This window comes from Cyprinus carpio, chromosome A24 (genome assembly GCF_018340385.1).
Source record: "Cyprinus carpio isolate SPL01 chromosome A24, ASM1834038v1, whole genome shotgun sequence".
Lineage (NCBI taxonomy): Eukaryota > Metazoa > Chordata > Actinopteri > Cypriniformes > Cyprinidae > Cyprinus > Cyprinus carpio.
The window spans coordinates 21,042,446-21,056,315 of NC_056595.1; the positions used below are offsets into that span (position 1 = coordinate 21,042,446).

At 34.0% G+C, this 13,870-nt stretch overlaps 1 protein-coding gene across 1 annotated transcript; it reads right to left on the reverse strand.

The window, feature by feature from the left end:
- Window positions 1–165: 165 nt before the first annotated feature.
- On the reverse strand, window positions 166–13,320 carry si:ch73-173p19.2 (V-type proton ATPase 116 kDa subunit a1). Its single transcript, XM_042714624.1, has 21 exons — window positions 13,200–13,320; window positions 11,984–12,691; window positions 11,418–11,496; window positions 10,853–10,950; window positions 10,578–10,706; window positions 9,658–9,779; window positions 9,420–9,546; window positions 8,950–9,032; window positions 8,144–8,237; window positions 7,817–8,029; window positions 7,535–7,685; window positions 6,852–6,985; window positions 6,560–6,720; window positions 6,378–6,471; window positions 5,808–5,926; window positions 5,046–5,253; window positions 4,849–4,956; window positions 3,329–3,406; window positions 3,057–3,174; window positions 994–1,165; window positions 166–599 (listed from the first exon to the last, which is right to left on the reverse strand). Exons 2-21 carry the CDS (start codon window positions 12,098–12,100, stop codon window positions 512–514), a joined length of 2,493 nt encoding a protein of 830 aa, XP_042570558.1. The 5' UTR covers window positions 12,101–12,691; window positions 13,200–13,320; the 3' UTR covers window positions 166–511.
- Between the last annotated feature and the right edge of the window lie 550 nt (window positions 13,321–13,870).

The window sequence follows — 13,870 nt, forward strand, 5'->3', positions numbered from 1 at the left end:
TCAGAATACCATTAATACACATGACTCTATCTACACATTAAATGTCTGTTAAATAAAAATTTGCATGTTTGTAATAGGCCAAAATACCAGTCAATAATCCACAATAAAGCTTCCTCCAGTGAAAAAGCCAATCTCCTTTTGTCCTCTCACATCAACATTTTTCATATTTTAGCCAGAAGCAATGCTGGCTTTTCACTTCTTAAGATGTTAATTGATGGACTGGAGTCGTGTGGATTATTGTGATGTTTTTATCAGCTGTTTGGACTCTCATTATGACAGCACCCATTCACTTCTGAGGATCTATTGTAATGTGATGTAACACTATACATTTCTCCAAATCTGTTCTGATGAAAAAAAAAACTCATCTAAATCTTGCAAATTTTCAGAATTAAATTTTACACCATCCTTGTGAGATCCCTGTTGGAAGCCCCCTGATTTGAAATATGCATTTGTTGCATTCACAAAACTATATTTACAGTAAAAACTCCAAGAATAGCACGAATAAAAACTATTACTGCTGTGTTTTTAACAGACTGTCAAAGGACAAGGGTGTGAACTTGTAGCCGGATCCCTCGTAAAACTTGTTCTGAAATTCAACCCTGAAAACAAACACATGAAAATGTCACTTTACCTACATTCATATCACTTTCTGTTATTTTTTTAATCATATTTAAACATGCTTTGTAAACAGATCATTGTGGTTAGTAGTTACAGTTCATACTGATAAACTCACACTATTAATGCTAAATTTGGACACACTTCAAGTACAGAGACATTAGACCTTTGGGCCAGATATATGTAAACTTTAATAGATTTAAAATAGACAGACAAACATGCCCCATGTCAAAGGTCAGGAACAAGTCGAATAACCTTAACTAACATGCAGCTTACAAATTCTAGGTGCAAGGTTGTTATATGCATGATAACTCTCATAACGTCTTTGTTAAAGTGAAGTTTCATACTAGTTGCTTATGAATTATGTGTTGTTCTTACCAGTGTAGTCGTAAAGCGTGCAGAAAGGCAGACAGGCCCTCCATAACCAGAAGAATAGTCACGGTGAGAACAGCGAAAGCAGCAAACAGCACTACCAGCATGAGAGAACCCATACCAGAGGAGATCTTCAGGCCCACCTGGAGAACCATCCTCCAAAGCACCTCCGACAGCTCTGCAGACGATATGGCCTTTAATTAACCTCATTTCACTCTGTCAGTGTGTTTTTTTAAAGAGATAGTTCACACAAAAATTAATGTTCACTCTCAAGTCATTCTGAACAATAACAGTAATTGGGTTGTGTGAAGAGCAGACTGAAATTTAAACAGTTGTTCACTGAAAATCTACAAAATATGTACTTTTGTGTTTTCACAGTGCAAAGAACAAACATTTGATCTGAGGTGATCTATTTCCTTAGCATGTTTACTGAAACATAAATTATACTAATAACTTCTGTAACTAAATGTTCTTTTAAACATCATTCTGATATGCAGATTTGCTGTTCAATTAATAATAATGGTTCTTATTACTGTTCATGCTGAAAACAGTTTTTGGGGCTGCCTCTCACCGTGGCGAGTCAGCGCTGCCTCCATCCCTGGAATACAGCCGGCACCCTCCGTCCTAAATCGCCGCCCTTCAAGCGGCATGCGCGCCCAGGAGGGGATTGAACAGCCAGCCGCCAGCCCCTCGCCCCCACTCCGATAGTGGAGTGGGTGTGGGAGAGAGGAGGGGCGCTGGACGAGTCAGGGCTGGCGGCGTGTGATGGGGCACACCTGAAGGAAATGGGGGCCTCATCACCGCCGCTGTTTAAAAGCCCAACGCGCCTCTCCTCGGAGGGGGAGACCGGTCTCTTCCCGTTGCATGCACACTGGTGTCCCTCGTGGGTCCCAGGAAGGGTGCGTTGAGGGACGCCCGCGCCACCAGAAGACGTGAGCTGCCGGACCCGCGGTCCGGTCGAGAACCGCACCCGTCTACACGGCCGTCGGGCCAGGATGCCGGGCCGTCCATTCCCCTGCAAGCGCCGCGGCCAGCGAGGAGGAGGATGAAGCCGCTAGAAGAAGCCGCCGCCCCTCGCGTATAGGAAGGTCCCCGGACCGAAGAGGGGAGCGCGTGCGGCCGCCGGACTCCGCCCCTTACCTGGACCCTTCCTCCATGGACACGCCAGACCCCCACGAACCCCGCAGCACGACGAGGACACATAACTGGATTCCCTGTTGTTTTGGGACACTGTTCCCCTTTTGGACACTTTATTCCCCCTTGTTTTGGTTTTTTCTGTTAAATAAAAACCTCTCCGAGGCCTGACGCCACGCCCACTGTGTCTGTCGTTGGCTCGTCCCGTCACAGCTGCTTTGATGTTTTTGTGGAAACATTTTTTTTTTCAGGATTCTTTGATGAATAGAATGTCTTTTAAAAAGGCATTTATTTGACATTAACATTATAATTGTCACTTTTGATCAATTTAATGCATCCTTGCTGAATTAAAATATTCATTTATTTTTAATAAAAATAAAAAATCATACTTTTCCTAAAATTTTAAATGGTATGTTTCACGGTTTAAAGAAAAATATTAAGCTGCTGATTAACATCAACATTGATGATGATAAGAAATATTCATTGAGCACCAGATCAGTATAGATTGCTTTTTAAATTATATTAAAGTGGAAAACAGCAAAAAGTTATTTTAAATTGTAATAATATTTCACCGTATTACTGTTTTTACTGTTTTTTATCAAATGAATGCAGAGCATTTCTTTCAGATTACTTTTAAAAACATTAAAATAACAATTATTATTATTATTATTATTATTATTATTATTACAAACTTATGACCAATAGTATATTTTCAGAACTAAATTCTGAAAAGCACTTAGCCATGTATTCCATTAAGTTAATATGCTAAAAATTAGGGAAGGTAAAAAAAACTGCACACCTTCATTTACTCATAAATCATTTCACTGTTGATACAATCAGTCACGCAGACACAAAGGAAAACATAAAGAACACAGATAATAAAACTGATCGTGCAGTTTGTTTTATTACTGTGCAAGCACTGCGACAGGACAAACCTGCGTGAGCCAGACTGAGCGCCCAGAGCCGAAGATACGAGGCAGTGTTGGAGATGCAGCCCAGGCAGAACTCGACTGTGTGGATGGCCTGATACACAGAGATGTCACCCATACTAACCTGAAGAACAAAACAGATGACATTATCTTTCCTCTTTGGTTGTACAGCATAGTTAAAACATTTGAGCATATTATGTTGTATTTAAGATATAAAGTACCAGTATTCAGTAAGTTTTAAACAACATTTAAAGACCTACCATATACCAAAAGCTTACCATCTCATCCTTCTGATGATGTGAGAAGGAAGAGCGTGTGTCTGTGCCATGCTGATCATTCGGATTGTTTCCAAACACCTGTGTAGAGACCTTATTAGTCTCAATCACTTATATGAAAATATTATTAGACAAAAATATATTAAACATATATATATATTAAACTATATATATATATATATATATATATATATATATATATATATACTATTCACATTTAAAAGATGGTGCCACTTTGAAAATGTCAACAAAAAAAAAAAAAATGCTAAAATTGCAGTATTGAAATTAAACTTAAAAATGTAAAAATAAACTAATAAACCATTAATAAATATAAATACATATATGTAAATTTGTTATCTTAAGTATAATATTAAAGTTCAAAGAAAATGTTATAGACTGCTGAACTTAATAACTAGTACTTTACACAAACTGACTATATTAAAATATTTATAACTTGTACGAACATTTTATAACTATATTTATATTGTTTTAATTTAATTATTTTAATAATATAACTATAATTAACATAACATATTTTATTCATTTTATTATAAAGGAGGGCCACGTGTTTATAAAAATGTACTGTTTTTTAAAATGTAAGGATTTAATTTACATTTAAAATGTGCATAATTGAATTAATAATAAAAAATATATTTACATGTTGAAACCAGTGTCAATTTAGTATCATTGAGATATATTTTGTTAATATTTTGAATTAGTTTTTATTTTTAGAATTTTTGTTTTCATTATAATTATTATAATTATAATTATTTCATTATTATCATTGTTTTCATTTTCATTTCATTATATTTTAGTTAGTTGTGGTTATTTTGTTGTGTGTTTTTGCCATTTTTATTAGTTTATATCCATTTTTTTTTCAGTTTTAGTTTTAGTTATATTAGAACATCATGTTAAACGAAATGAAAATGAGAAATACTGCCTTGGCAATTTTAGTTTTTAAATGTGACCATGGACCACAAAACCAGTCTTAAGTGTCAGTTTATCAAAATAGAGATTTATAGAATAAATAAGCTTTCCATTGATGTATGGTTATTTATGATCAGACAATATTTGTCTGAGATACAATTTTCTGAAAATCTGGAATCTGAGGGTGCAAACAAATCAAAATACTGAAAAAATCACCTTTAAAGTTGTCCAAATGAATTCTTAGCAATGTGTATTACTAATCAAAAATTACGTTTTGATATATTTATGGTAGGAAATTTACAAAATATCTTCATGGAACATAATCTTTACTTAATATCCTAATGATTTTTGGCATAAAAGAAAAATCTATAATTTTGACCCATACAATGTATTGTTGGCTATTGCTACAAATATACCCCAGCGAATTAAATGTGTTTTTGTGTTTTGGTGAAATTAATGTATATTTTTTTTTATTTCAGTGGTTTTCTTTTTTTTTCAAATGACGAAAGTTTTGTATAGTTTTAGTTTTATTTAACTATACTAACCCTGGTTGAAACAAGCATTTACTGTTCTTGGGATAGTGTTGCTCTGCTCACCTGGTGTCTGGTCTTCATGCGGGTCCTGTAGATGAGGAAGGGTTTGACCAGGAGCAGCACAGGAACCATAAGCACTGCCGTCAAAACCAAGAAGATCTGAAGCCCTTTCTGTAGAGCATTACAGCATCGGTCATGATCTGAAACACTGAGTAAAGCCAGGAGTAAAGAACTGCTTTTAGAAGAGCACGAATCCAAACCTGTCCTCCGTAGAGAAGCACATGTTCAGACTGGTAATCAAACAGCATCATGTTGATGAAGAGCAGCAGAATGCTGGGAGCCGTTTCGGAGCGTAGAGTGATGCACCATTTATAGAGGATGAGGAAGATCAGGTATCCGAAGAGAGACAGCATGAAGATCAGCTGTGGAACAAACTGAAGGAAAATGTCCTGGAATTTTCGGAAATGTCTGAACGAGGCAACGAGAAAAGCAAAATGTCTCAGATTTCTGAACAATGATGACCACAAGGGTTAAGAACTTCAACTGATCATAATTTATCTGGACTTTGTGAAGAGATGGTACTTTTAAAAGGATCAGTTACCTTTTGATCATAATAACTACTTCATAATAATCTCTACTATCTAATTTAATTAAAAAACTGAAGTTGCTGTTTTAAGTGAAAATTGCTCATTTTAACTTTTTTTATTTTTTTTTTATTTTGTTGAGCTGAATCTCGTCTAAATTAAAAAAGTGCAGTTGATATTGGTTAAATTATTTTATTGAGTTAAACTAAAGGTTACCATGACTTATTGATCGATCATATAATTTTTTACAGTGTAGATTTATACACAAGAAGCATCTAATTTTTCTACTTTAGACAGAATAGACAAAAGCTACATTATTACATCATAAAATTTCAGTATAAAAACTTATATGTCTTTAAAGAGGAATTAATGTTTTGCATTAGCATTTGACAATAAAAAATGATTTTGCCTTAAATTTATAAGAGATCAAATACCCACACAAAGTTCACCAAGCTCAGGGTGACTCCAAAGAGCATATGACTGACTCCCAATATGACTGACATCTTCATCTTGAAGGAGTTTAGAAAGGACAGCTTGTTTGATGCAATATTCCAAACCTAAAACAAAAATGTAAATCAATGCTTCGTTGTGCAAATCCACACATTTATGAAGTTTGGAATAACAGCGACACTGAAGACTGGAGTAATGATGTTGAGAATTCAACTTTGTCCCACAGGAACAAATTACATAAAAAATATATTCAAATAGAAAGCAGTCATTTTAATTAATTAATTAATGTAATTATTTATTTATTTGCATTATCGTTATTATATTCACTTGCTGTTAAAAGTATTCCTCTGTTCCCTTGCATATGTCGTGAACTTTAGAAACAAATGTGTTTCTAAATGCACAGCATCAGAACAGTATAAATCCTGACACCTAGTGAATAAAACACAGTAAAACTCTCAAATCATTGTAAACACATTCCAAGATCACATGATGTATGAAAAACAACAAAATGCTAAACTGACCAGGGAAAGAAATTATGTTGATTTTACAGGCACTGACCGGGTCGATTCCAAACACATATGGGTCTCCAGAATAAACTCCGGGCACAGATGGGTTCAGCTGAAGATGGTGATACTCATGCAGCGTTTCATTTCTGAGATAAAGAAAAAAAATACATATCAGAAAGGAAAAGAGCAAGCGACTACTTTAAAGTCTGCAGGTCTCCAGCATACAGTACGTACTGCCAAGGTCCGTGAGGATGAAACATGGGCCGAACACACCAGGAAGAGCCGAAGATGTTGAAGGACTTGGAGAAGCAGTCGTTGTAAATCAGCCCAGTGTATATAGAGAACATTCCCATGAGCAATATAATATAGCGTCCCCCGATCACGACATCTGTAACCTGAGAGGAGAAAGACAATTACGACTAGTGAAAATAACAAGTAGAAAGACTCTAAAAGACACTAATCAGAGTTAAAAAATTGTCTGATTATGCAAACAAGAGATCAGAGCAACTTTAACGCCATCCAATACCTCATTTTTCCACTTTCTTAAAGATTCAGCCTGTGAAATGACCCAGACTGCAAACAGAGTCATCACCAGTCCATGTCCACAATCTCCAAACATCACCGCAAACAGGAAAGGGAAGGTTACAATAGTGCATGGAGCTGAGAAAATAAACGGAGCAAGTCGATTATAATACATGCACATATATGACCCTGGACCACAAAACCAATTTCAAAATTGAGATTTATAGATCATCTGAAAGCTGAATAAATAAGCTTTTTTCATTGATGTATGGTTTGTTAGGATATTTTGCCGAGATACAGCTATTTAAATATCTGGAATCTGAGGGTGCAAAAAAATCGAAATACTCAGAAAATCGCCTTTAAAGTTGTCCAAATGAAGTCCTTGGCAATGCATATTACTAATAAAAAATTACCTTTTGATATATTAACAGCAGGAAATTTACAAAATATCTTAATGGAACATGATCTCTTTACTTAATATCCTAATGATTTTTGGCATAAAAGAAAAATCAATAATTTTGACCCATACAATGTATATATATATATATATATATTAAATGTTGCAATGAAATAATGCATTAAATATATTCATATATTATAAAATATATGCAAATATATTATTAAAAATATGTTAATTAATATAAAATTTTGCAATGAAATAACATATTAAATTATACAGTCAAATACCTGGATTGATCTCCTGATAAGTACCGACCCCATAGGCATCAATAATAGCCTGGAATCCCTCAGTAAATGTGTTGGTTCTGTTGAAGGTTGGTGGAGTTTGCTGGGTTTGGATTCGGTTCAGGACTGGAGTCACACTGGATCCACTCTGCTCCTAAAAGAGAGAGAGAGAGAGAGAGGTGGAATATGTGGTCGTAAAACCACTTGCAAATATTCCATTTTGAAATACTGTATTAGTGATGGTTTGCAGAATATTTATTCAAGGAAGCATATAAACATACTTACAGATCCCTTAATCAGGGCGTTTTGAACAACAGCGAGATCTGACACAGGACACCAGATCTCTGCTACGATCAGCTTCTGCGTGATGTCTATGTTGCAGAGATTGAGGGTGTAGTAGATGGCCTTCATCTTCTTCACTTTACTGCCCCACTCCTGGACGTGCTCCGCTGCTCGCGTCAAGACACCGGCACGATATTCTTCAGTTCTTCTCAGGATCTTTACAACAAATTTGGACATAAAACAGCTGTTTCCTACATTTATTTATGAATACTGATTCTCTAACACTTGAAAAGACACTTGCAATTGAAAATAATCAGTAATGTGGCTCACCATTCGAAGATCTTCCATTTGTGTCATTACGCTGTTGCTCATTTGCTTGCGTTCATACAGAGTTTTGGGGCATGAGTACAAGCTGGCACGAAATCTTTAAGAATTGTAGAAATAATGTTGATGAAGAAATTTCATTAGGAATTCAAATCTATCCAATGTGAATAAGGCCATCAAATAAAATTTAAATTGTCATACTTAGATCTAAATAGATTGTTTGGGCTAAGTTAAACTGCTACTAGATCATTCTCAAAATATGGTGACATATCATGAAAAATATATAGCCAAGTAGCCATATATAGTCAAATAGCCAAGAGACTCCACATAAAAGACATTAATCTATAAACCTACACTTTATGAAATCATATGAAATCATATTAAACTATTAAAAAGAATGGTTGTCTCACTCATTCATTCAATTCTGTACATCATTGGTGTTATCATCATTAAAAATGTATTTTAAAAATTTAAAATGTTGTTGAAAAGTAAGTTAAGAGTAAAAAGATGCAAGTAAGAAGTTTTTTATGGAGTACATTTTTTATTTAAATGATTTTTTAATTTTAGTTATTTTTTCTTTGTCTTTACAATGATGTTTTTTATATATAGAATAAATAAAATATATAGAAATTATAAAAATTATTATTTACAACCCTTTTTCATTTGTGAAATTAAATCAAATAATATTAAAATAAATGCTTAAATACAATCATTTTTGTGGGGGGGAAATTTATTGAACAGAATTTTCTAATTCGGGAAACTCAACATTTTTTGAGGATGAATCCACTGTTGGTATATACGGTGTCTCTCACCCTTCACAGACTTTTCTGATTTTTTCTCGCACATGATCTCCCTGGACAAATATAATGAACACGTCCTTCTTCACAGCTCCCCTCTGTTTAAAAGAAAGATATATTTACTGACCATTTTTGTGATAATATTAACTCACACCCAACTGTACATGAGCTTTCACCATCTGTCCCAAATCCAAAAAATCTATATTAAATGGATTAATGTCCATTTCAAACTAGTAATATAGCAGCATGTGTGATGTGTATTGACAATCTGATCCCAAGCTATCGATTGCTTTAAATATTCAAGAACAGAGACCTATAGATTATGGATAATGTTGTAAGTAATTATGATGTTGGAGTTTGTAGAATGGAAATATAGCTGTGCATATATGTTGCAGGAGTGTTGACAAGACATGTTTTGAGTGTGAAAGAAAATAAATCAAACTTAAAAACAGAAATATGGGAATATAAGAATATGATATTCTCACCACCGCTTGGAGTTCCTCAGTGGCCTGTATCTCTGCATGTCGAAGGACGAAATTTCCATGAAAAAGGCGCCAAAGAACTTTTTCAAAAGCAGGAAACCTTTCTTGTTTGATAACACCTGCAACAAAGCTTCAAATGTGTACAGAAACAGTATGTCATAAGAAGTACGGTGCTATCTTTTTAGGTTTTAACTGGAACCTTTGTGTATCAGTAGGACAAGATATTTTAAATGTACAGTACCTAAGATGTAGAGCTCCAGAGGTGCTGGAGTTGCTGTTTCTGCGGCTGGTTATGTGTGATGAGACGGTCATAGACACTGAGTCTTCAGAGGGAGGCTCAGAGTAGGTTAGCAGCGACTCGGCCTGGTACAAAAGCAATCATAAGTTGTACATGGAAAGCATTCACTTTCACTGCATGGAAATGAGTATGGACAACCCCTTTCTGTTCCATTAAAAAAAAAAAAAGTAAATTATGGCAGAATTTTAATTTTTGGGTGAACTTCACTTTAAGCGTTTTAGAATAATGTTTCAAATTAAAATTGTTCTGTTGAGTTGAAGATGGAGTAAAGGTGAGACACCCTGAAAATCAAGATTAAAAAGACCAAACATTTAAATTATGTTCACTAAACATTCAAATGTTCAAATATTAAGTACAAATCAAGGCCTTAAAATACATTTAGTTTGGTTGAAATATTTGAAAAAAGTTAAAATAAATATGTTAAATTTTGATCAGTTTTGTTACCAGCTATTAGATAAACTTAAACTAAAACTTTTACAAATAATTTTTGGAAATTGAAATAAAACTAAAAAAATAAAAATAGCTAATAATAAATAAAGCTAAAAAATTAAATATAAATATCAAAAAAAAAAAAAAATTACATTTAAATAAAAATTTGAAATGTTGCCTTGGCAAGTAACTGAGATGAATCATTTTATGTTGAAGTACAAAAATGACTGAAACTAATACTGTAATACAATAAAAGTAGAAAATATTTCAATTAAAAAATATTAAAAATATATATAAAAAACTAATAAAAAGACAAAATGACTTAAAACTCAAATTAAAATGAAAAGCAAATATATAAAAAAGCTAATTCAAAATATGAATGCATACTAATATTATAAAATTAAAACTAAAAAACTAAAATTGATCTCAAGAACCTCTTCAAAGAAGTCTTCAGTCATCCTCAGCAGAGAGTCAATATCCATCAGCTCAATGAGGTTCTGTCTGAGTGTGGCATGGTTACGGTTGATTTCTCGCAGTTCCTGCTCCAGCTTCTCAAATGTGGACTAAAGGTTTTAAGGCAAGCATTATGTCACAGTATAACTTTCTGAATTTCTTTTTGTGTGTCAACTTTTGTTAATACAGAGTAAGAGAAAATGGGTTTATTTGGTCAAGGCCACAACTGAGAAAAAATAGTCTAATTGTTTTTCACCTCAAGCTCCAGAACATCTCTGGCACAGGGAACCATCTCCTTCTCCTTTGTTGCCGCAATTACAATGTTAGATTTCACCATCTCCTTCTCAAGATATCCTAAATGATGTATAATTTCAAGAGAAACCAGTCTCTGTCTCTGAAGGTAATTATATCATTTTAAGGCAGCTGTATGTAGTTTTGTGTATTTTTGTGACTTTGGAACCCCCTAAAGTTAAATGATTAGCATTTTCTGTCGTAAACATAACGCTTTCATAATTACAGTGGATACACATGCATTTGTTGACCAAGCAGAAGCCATTCACCTTATTATTAAGTCAATGTATCATCAGAATGACACTGAAATTGAAATTTCAAAGTAAAAAACTTACATACAGATGTTTTAAATTAATATATGAGGAGTATTGTTAGATCCCTTCTGCAGTATTAATGCATGATTCAACATGTCAAATGGATGAGATATGGATCTTTGCAATATAAGCAACTCACCAATAGGGCTTAAAAAATTTACAGCAGAAATGTTTATTCATGGGGTCAGAATTATAATTAAACAAAAACTTTCTTACTCAGAATTCTCTCCATTTCTTCGCATTTCTTCACTTCCTTCACAAATCGCCTCTGAAATGCTGTTGCACTAGGATTCAGCTGTGAGATCGTTTTAAAAATGTTTATTACACAAAGAAATTCTAACATACCAAGGCAGAATTTAGATGGTTATTTTAGATTACTGAAGCCCTATTAGCTTCTTAAATGACTCCCTTATTAATTTACATACATACGGTAATCACAATCATTTTTTTCTGGCTCTGCAGTGATTGATTCAATAATGGTGAGAAGTAAAATTCTGTGACTATGAACATTCAATATGAACTGAAAAATGATGCAGTGAGTATGCACTAGAAAGTGTGCATGCTGCCAAAAGCAGACTAGCCTACATTTATAAATCAATGGATGCTGGTTACCTGACAATCAGACAAATGTCAAAATAAATGATGGCCTAGTAATGCTCAAACACTTTTTTAGCTACAATGTCATTTGATTCAACAACACAGGCCACTTACACACACACACACACACACACACACACACACACACACACAAACATCACACAAGCAGTACAAAGGTTACTCACATCTTTAAACTGAACCAATCCAAGATGTCCAAGTTCACTGATGCAGTTGTGAGCTGATTCGGTTTGAAAAAACAGCTGCACGAGACACATCTCCTCACTACGAAATAAAGAACTCATTCTGGAGTTTATTCTGGTTAGTTTGGAGGAACAGAAGCTCACATACTGCTGGTTGAGCAGCAGTGACTGTCTGGTTTTTGTAAGTCAGTCTATTAAATGTCTGTCTATGAGATCAATAGTGTTCTCGTGTGGCCTCGGGATCAGTATTGACACCACTAGAGCAGCTGGGCCATCCAGACCAAATTATGATGAACAACCCTGCAGCACAGCACACATTTCATTTAGTTTGATCATTTCAAGTAAGTAAATAACCTTAACCTTACATAATTGTCATGGCATATGATCACAATGAAACATTGGTCTCATTTGTAAACATTTATTGGCAAACATTCCTCTGCGTTTTGCTTGCTGCTGTAGTTTTGTCATACGCTTGGCTTGAAATACTGATAATATCCAGGCCGCTTGTCCTATTGACTCGCATGCTCCAGATATCATCACCTCCTCTCTCATCTGTCCTCAGCATGTGCAGTACAATTCAGAGTTTGGAGAGACTTGAATTGACTGAATCTGATAGCTGTATGCAGCACAGCAGTAAGTAAACCATCCACGGTCTGGTGAAGAACCTTCTCTCCTCGTTATTTGTATGTTTCTCTAAAGTGAGGGAAAAGAAAAAGAAAACACAACTAGAAACACGTCTGTCATTAAAATGAAAAGAGGTTTATTTGTTCTTTTATTATATCTTCATATTTGTTTTTTAATTATTTGTTTTCATTAAATTGTTTTAATTGTATTTTTAAGATTATAAATGAATATTTTTTATATTTTATATAATAATACTTTTTATTTAATTTCTTGATCATCTTTTATGAATATTTTGTGATTATCTAAAACACTTTGAATTACCATTGTGCATGAAATGTGCTACAGTATATAAACCTTGCTTTTCCTAAACACAAATAACTTACACTATATTTGTTATAACCCCCCAGACTAAAATGTAAAAAATGTAATTAAAATAAAAAAAAGTCAAATTAATATTAACTTTGCTTCTGTATCACTTTTAGATACAGTTATATAATCACCTGTTGTGCTGTTAAAATGAAATTGAAATTTTATTAAAATTAAATTAAACTAAAATTCAATTTAATTTCTGTCTCACCTGTTGCACTGTTCTCCATAGGAGAAGCATCTGTGTCACACTGAGCACTCAGGGTAACTGATGGCCCACTGACAGGCACTTCACCTGGCAAAGTGTACATATACTCTGGGATGCTGGAAATCTGTTGTAGAGCAATTGGTTGTGCATTGGTGGCTTTAGAATGTGGTGGACATTTTTTCTAGAGCTAGGATGATTTGCAGTGGCTACTATTAATTTAAATCTATTTTAAATCTATATAATTTATATATCATTTAATATAGTTACTATCACACGAAGAGTGACGTTTTTCTCCAGAAGTCTGCATAATTGCAAATGTGGCATTGATTTCATACAACAGTTCAATAAACAAGAAGTTAATATCAAGAGTTTTACGTTTTAGACAGCATATTCACTTTTTGCGCTCTATTTCTAAAACAAACATCATTCCAAACACAGCCACTGTTTTGCGTCTCTGAGCAACATGATAGGGTTTCGTTCCTGAATGAATCAATCGTTTAAATGATTCGGTTCAATCGCAATGACTCACTTATTAACAGTGACTCTCTGCCACTTACTGGCTGTTTTAATTTTCACATTTAAGGTACCATTTCATTTTTTTAAACGATTTCAAAACATCAGTTTTTAATGTTTTTATGTTTAAAATATCAAAACATTATTTATTAATTTGTAAC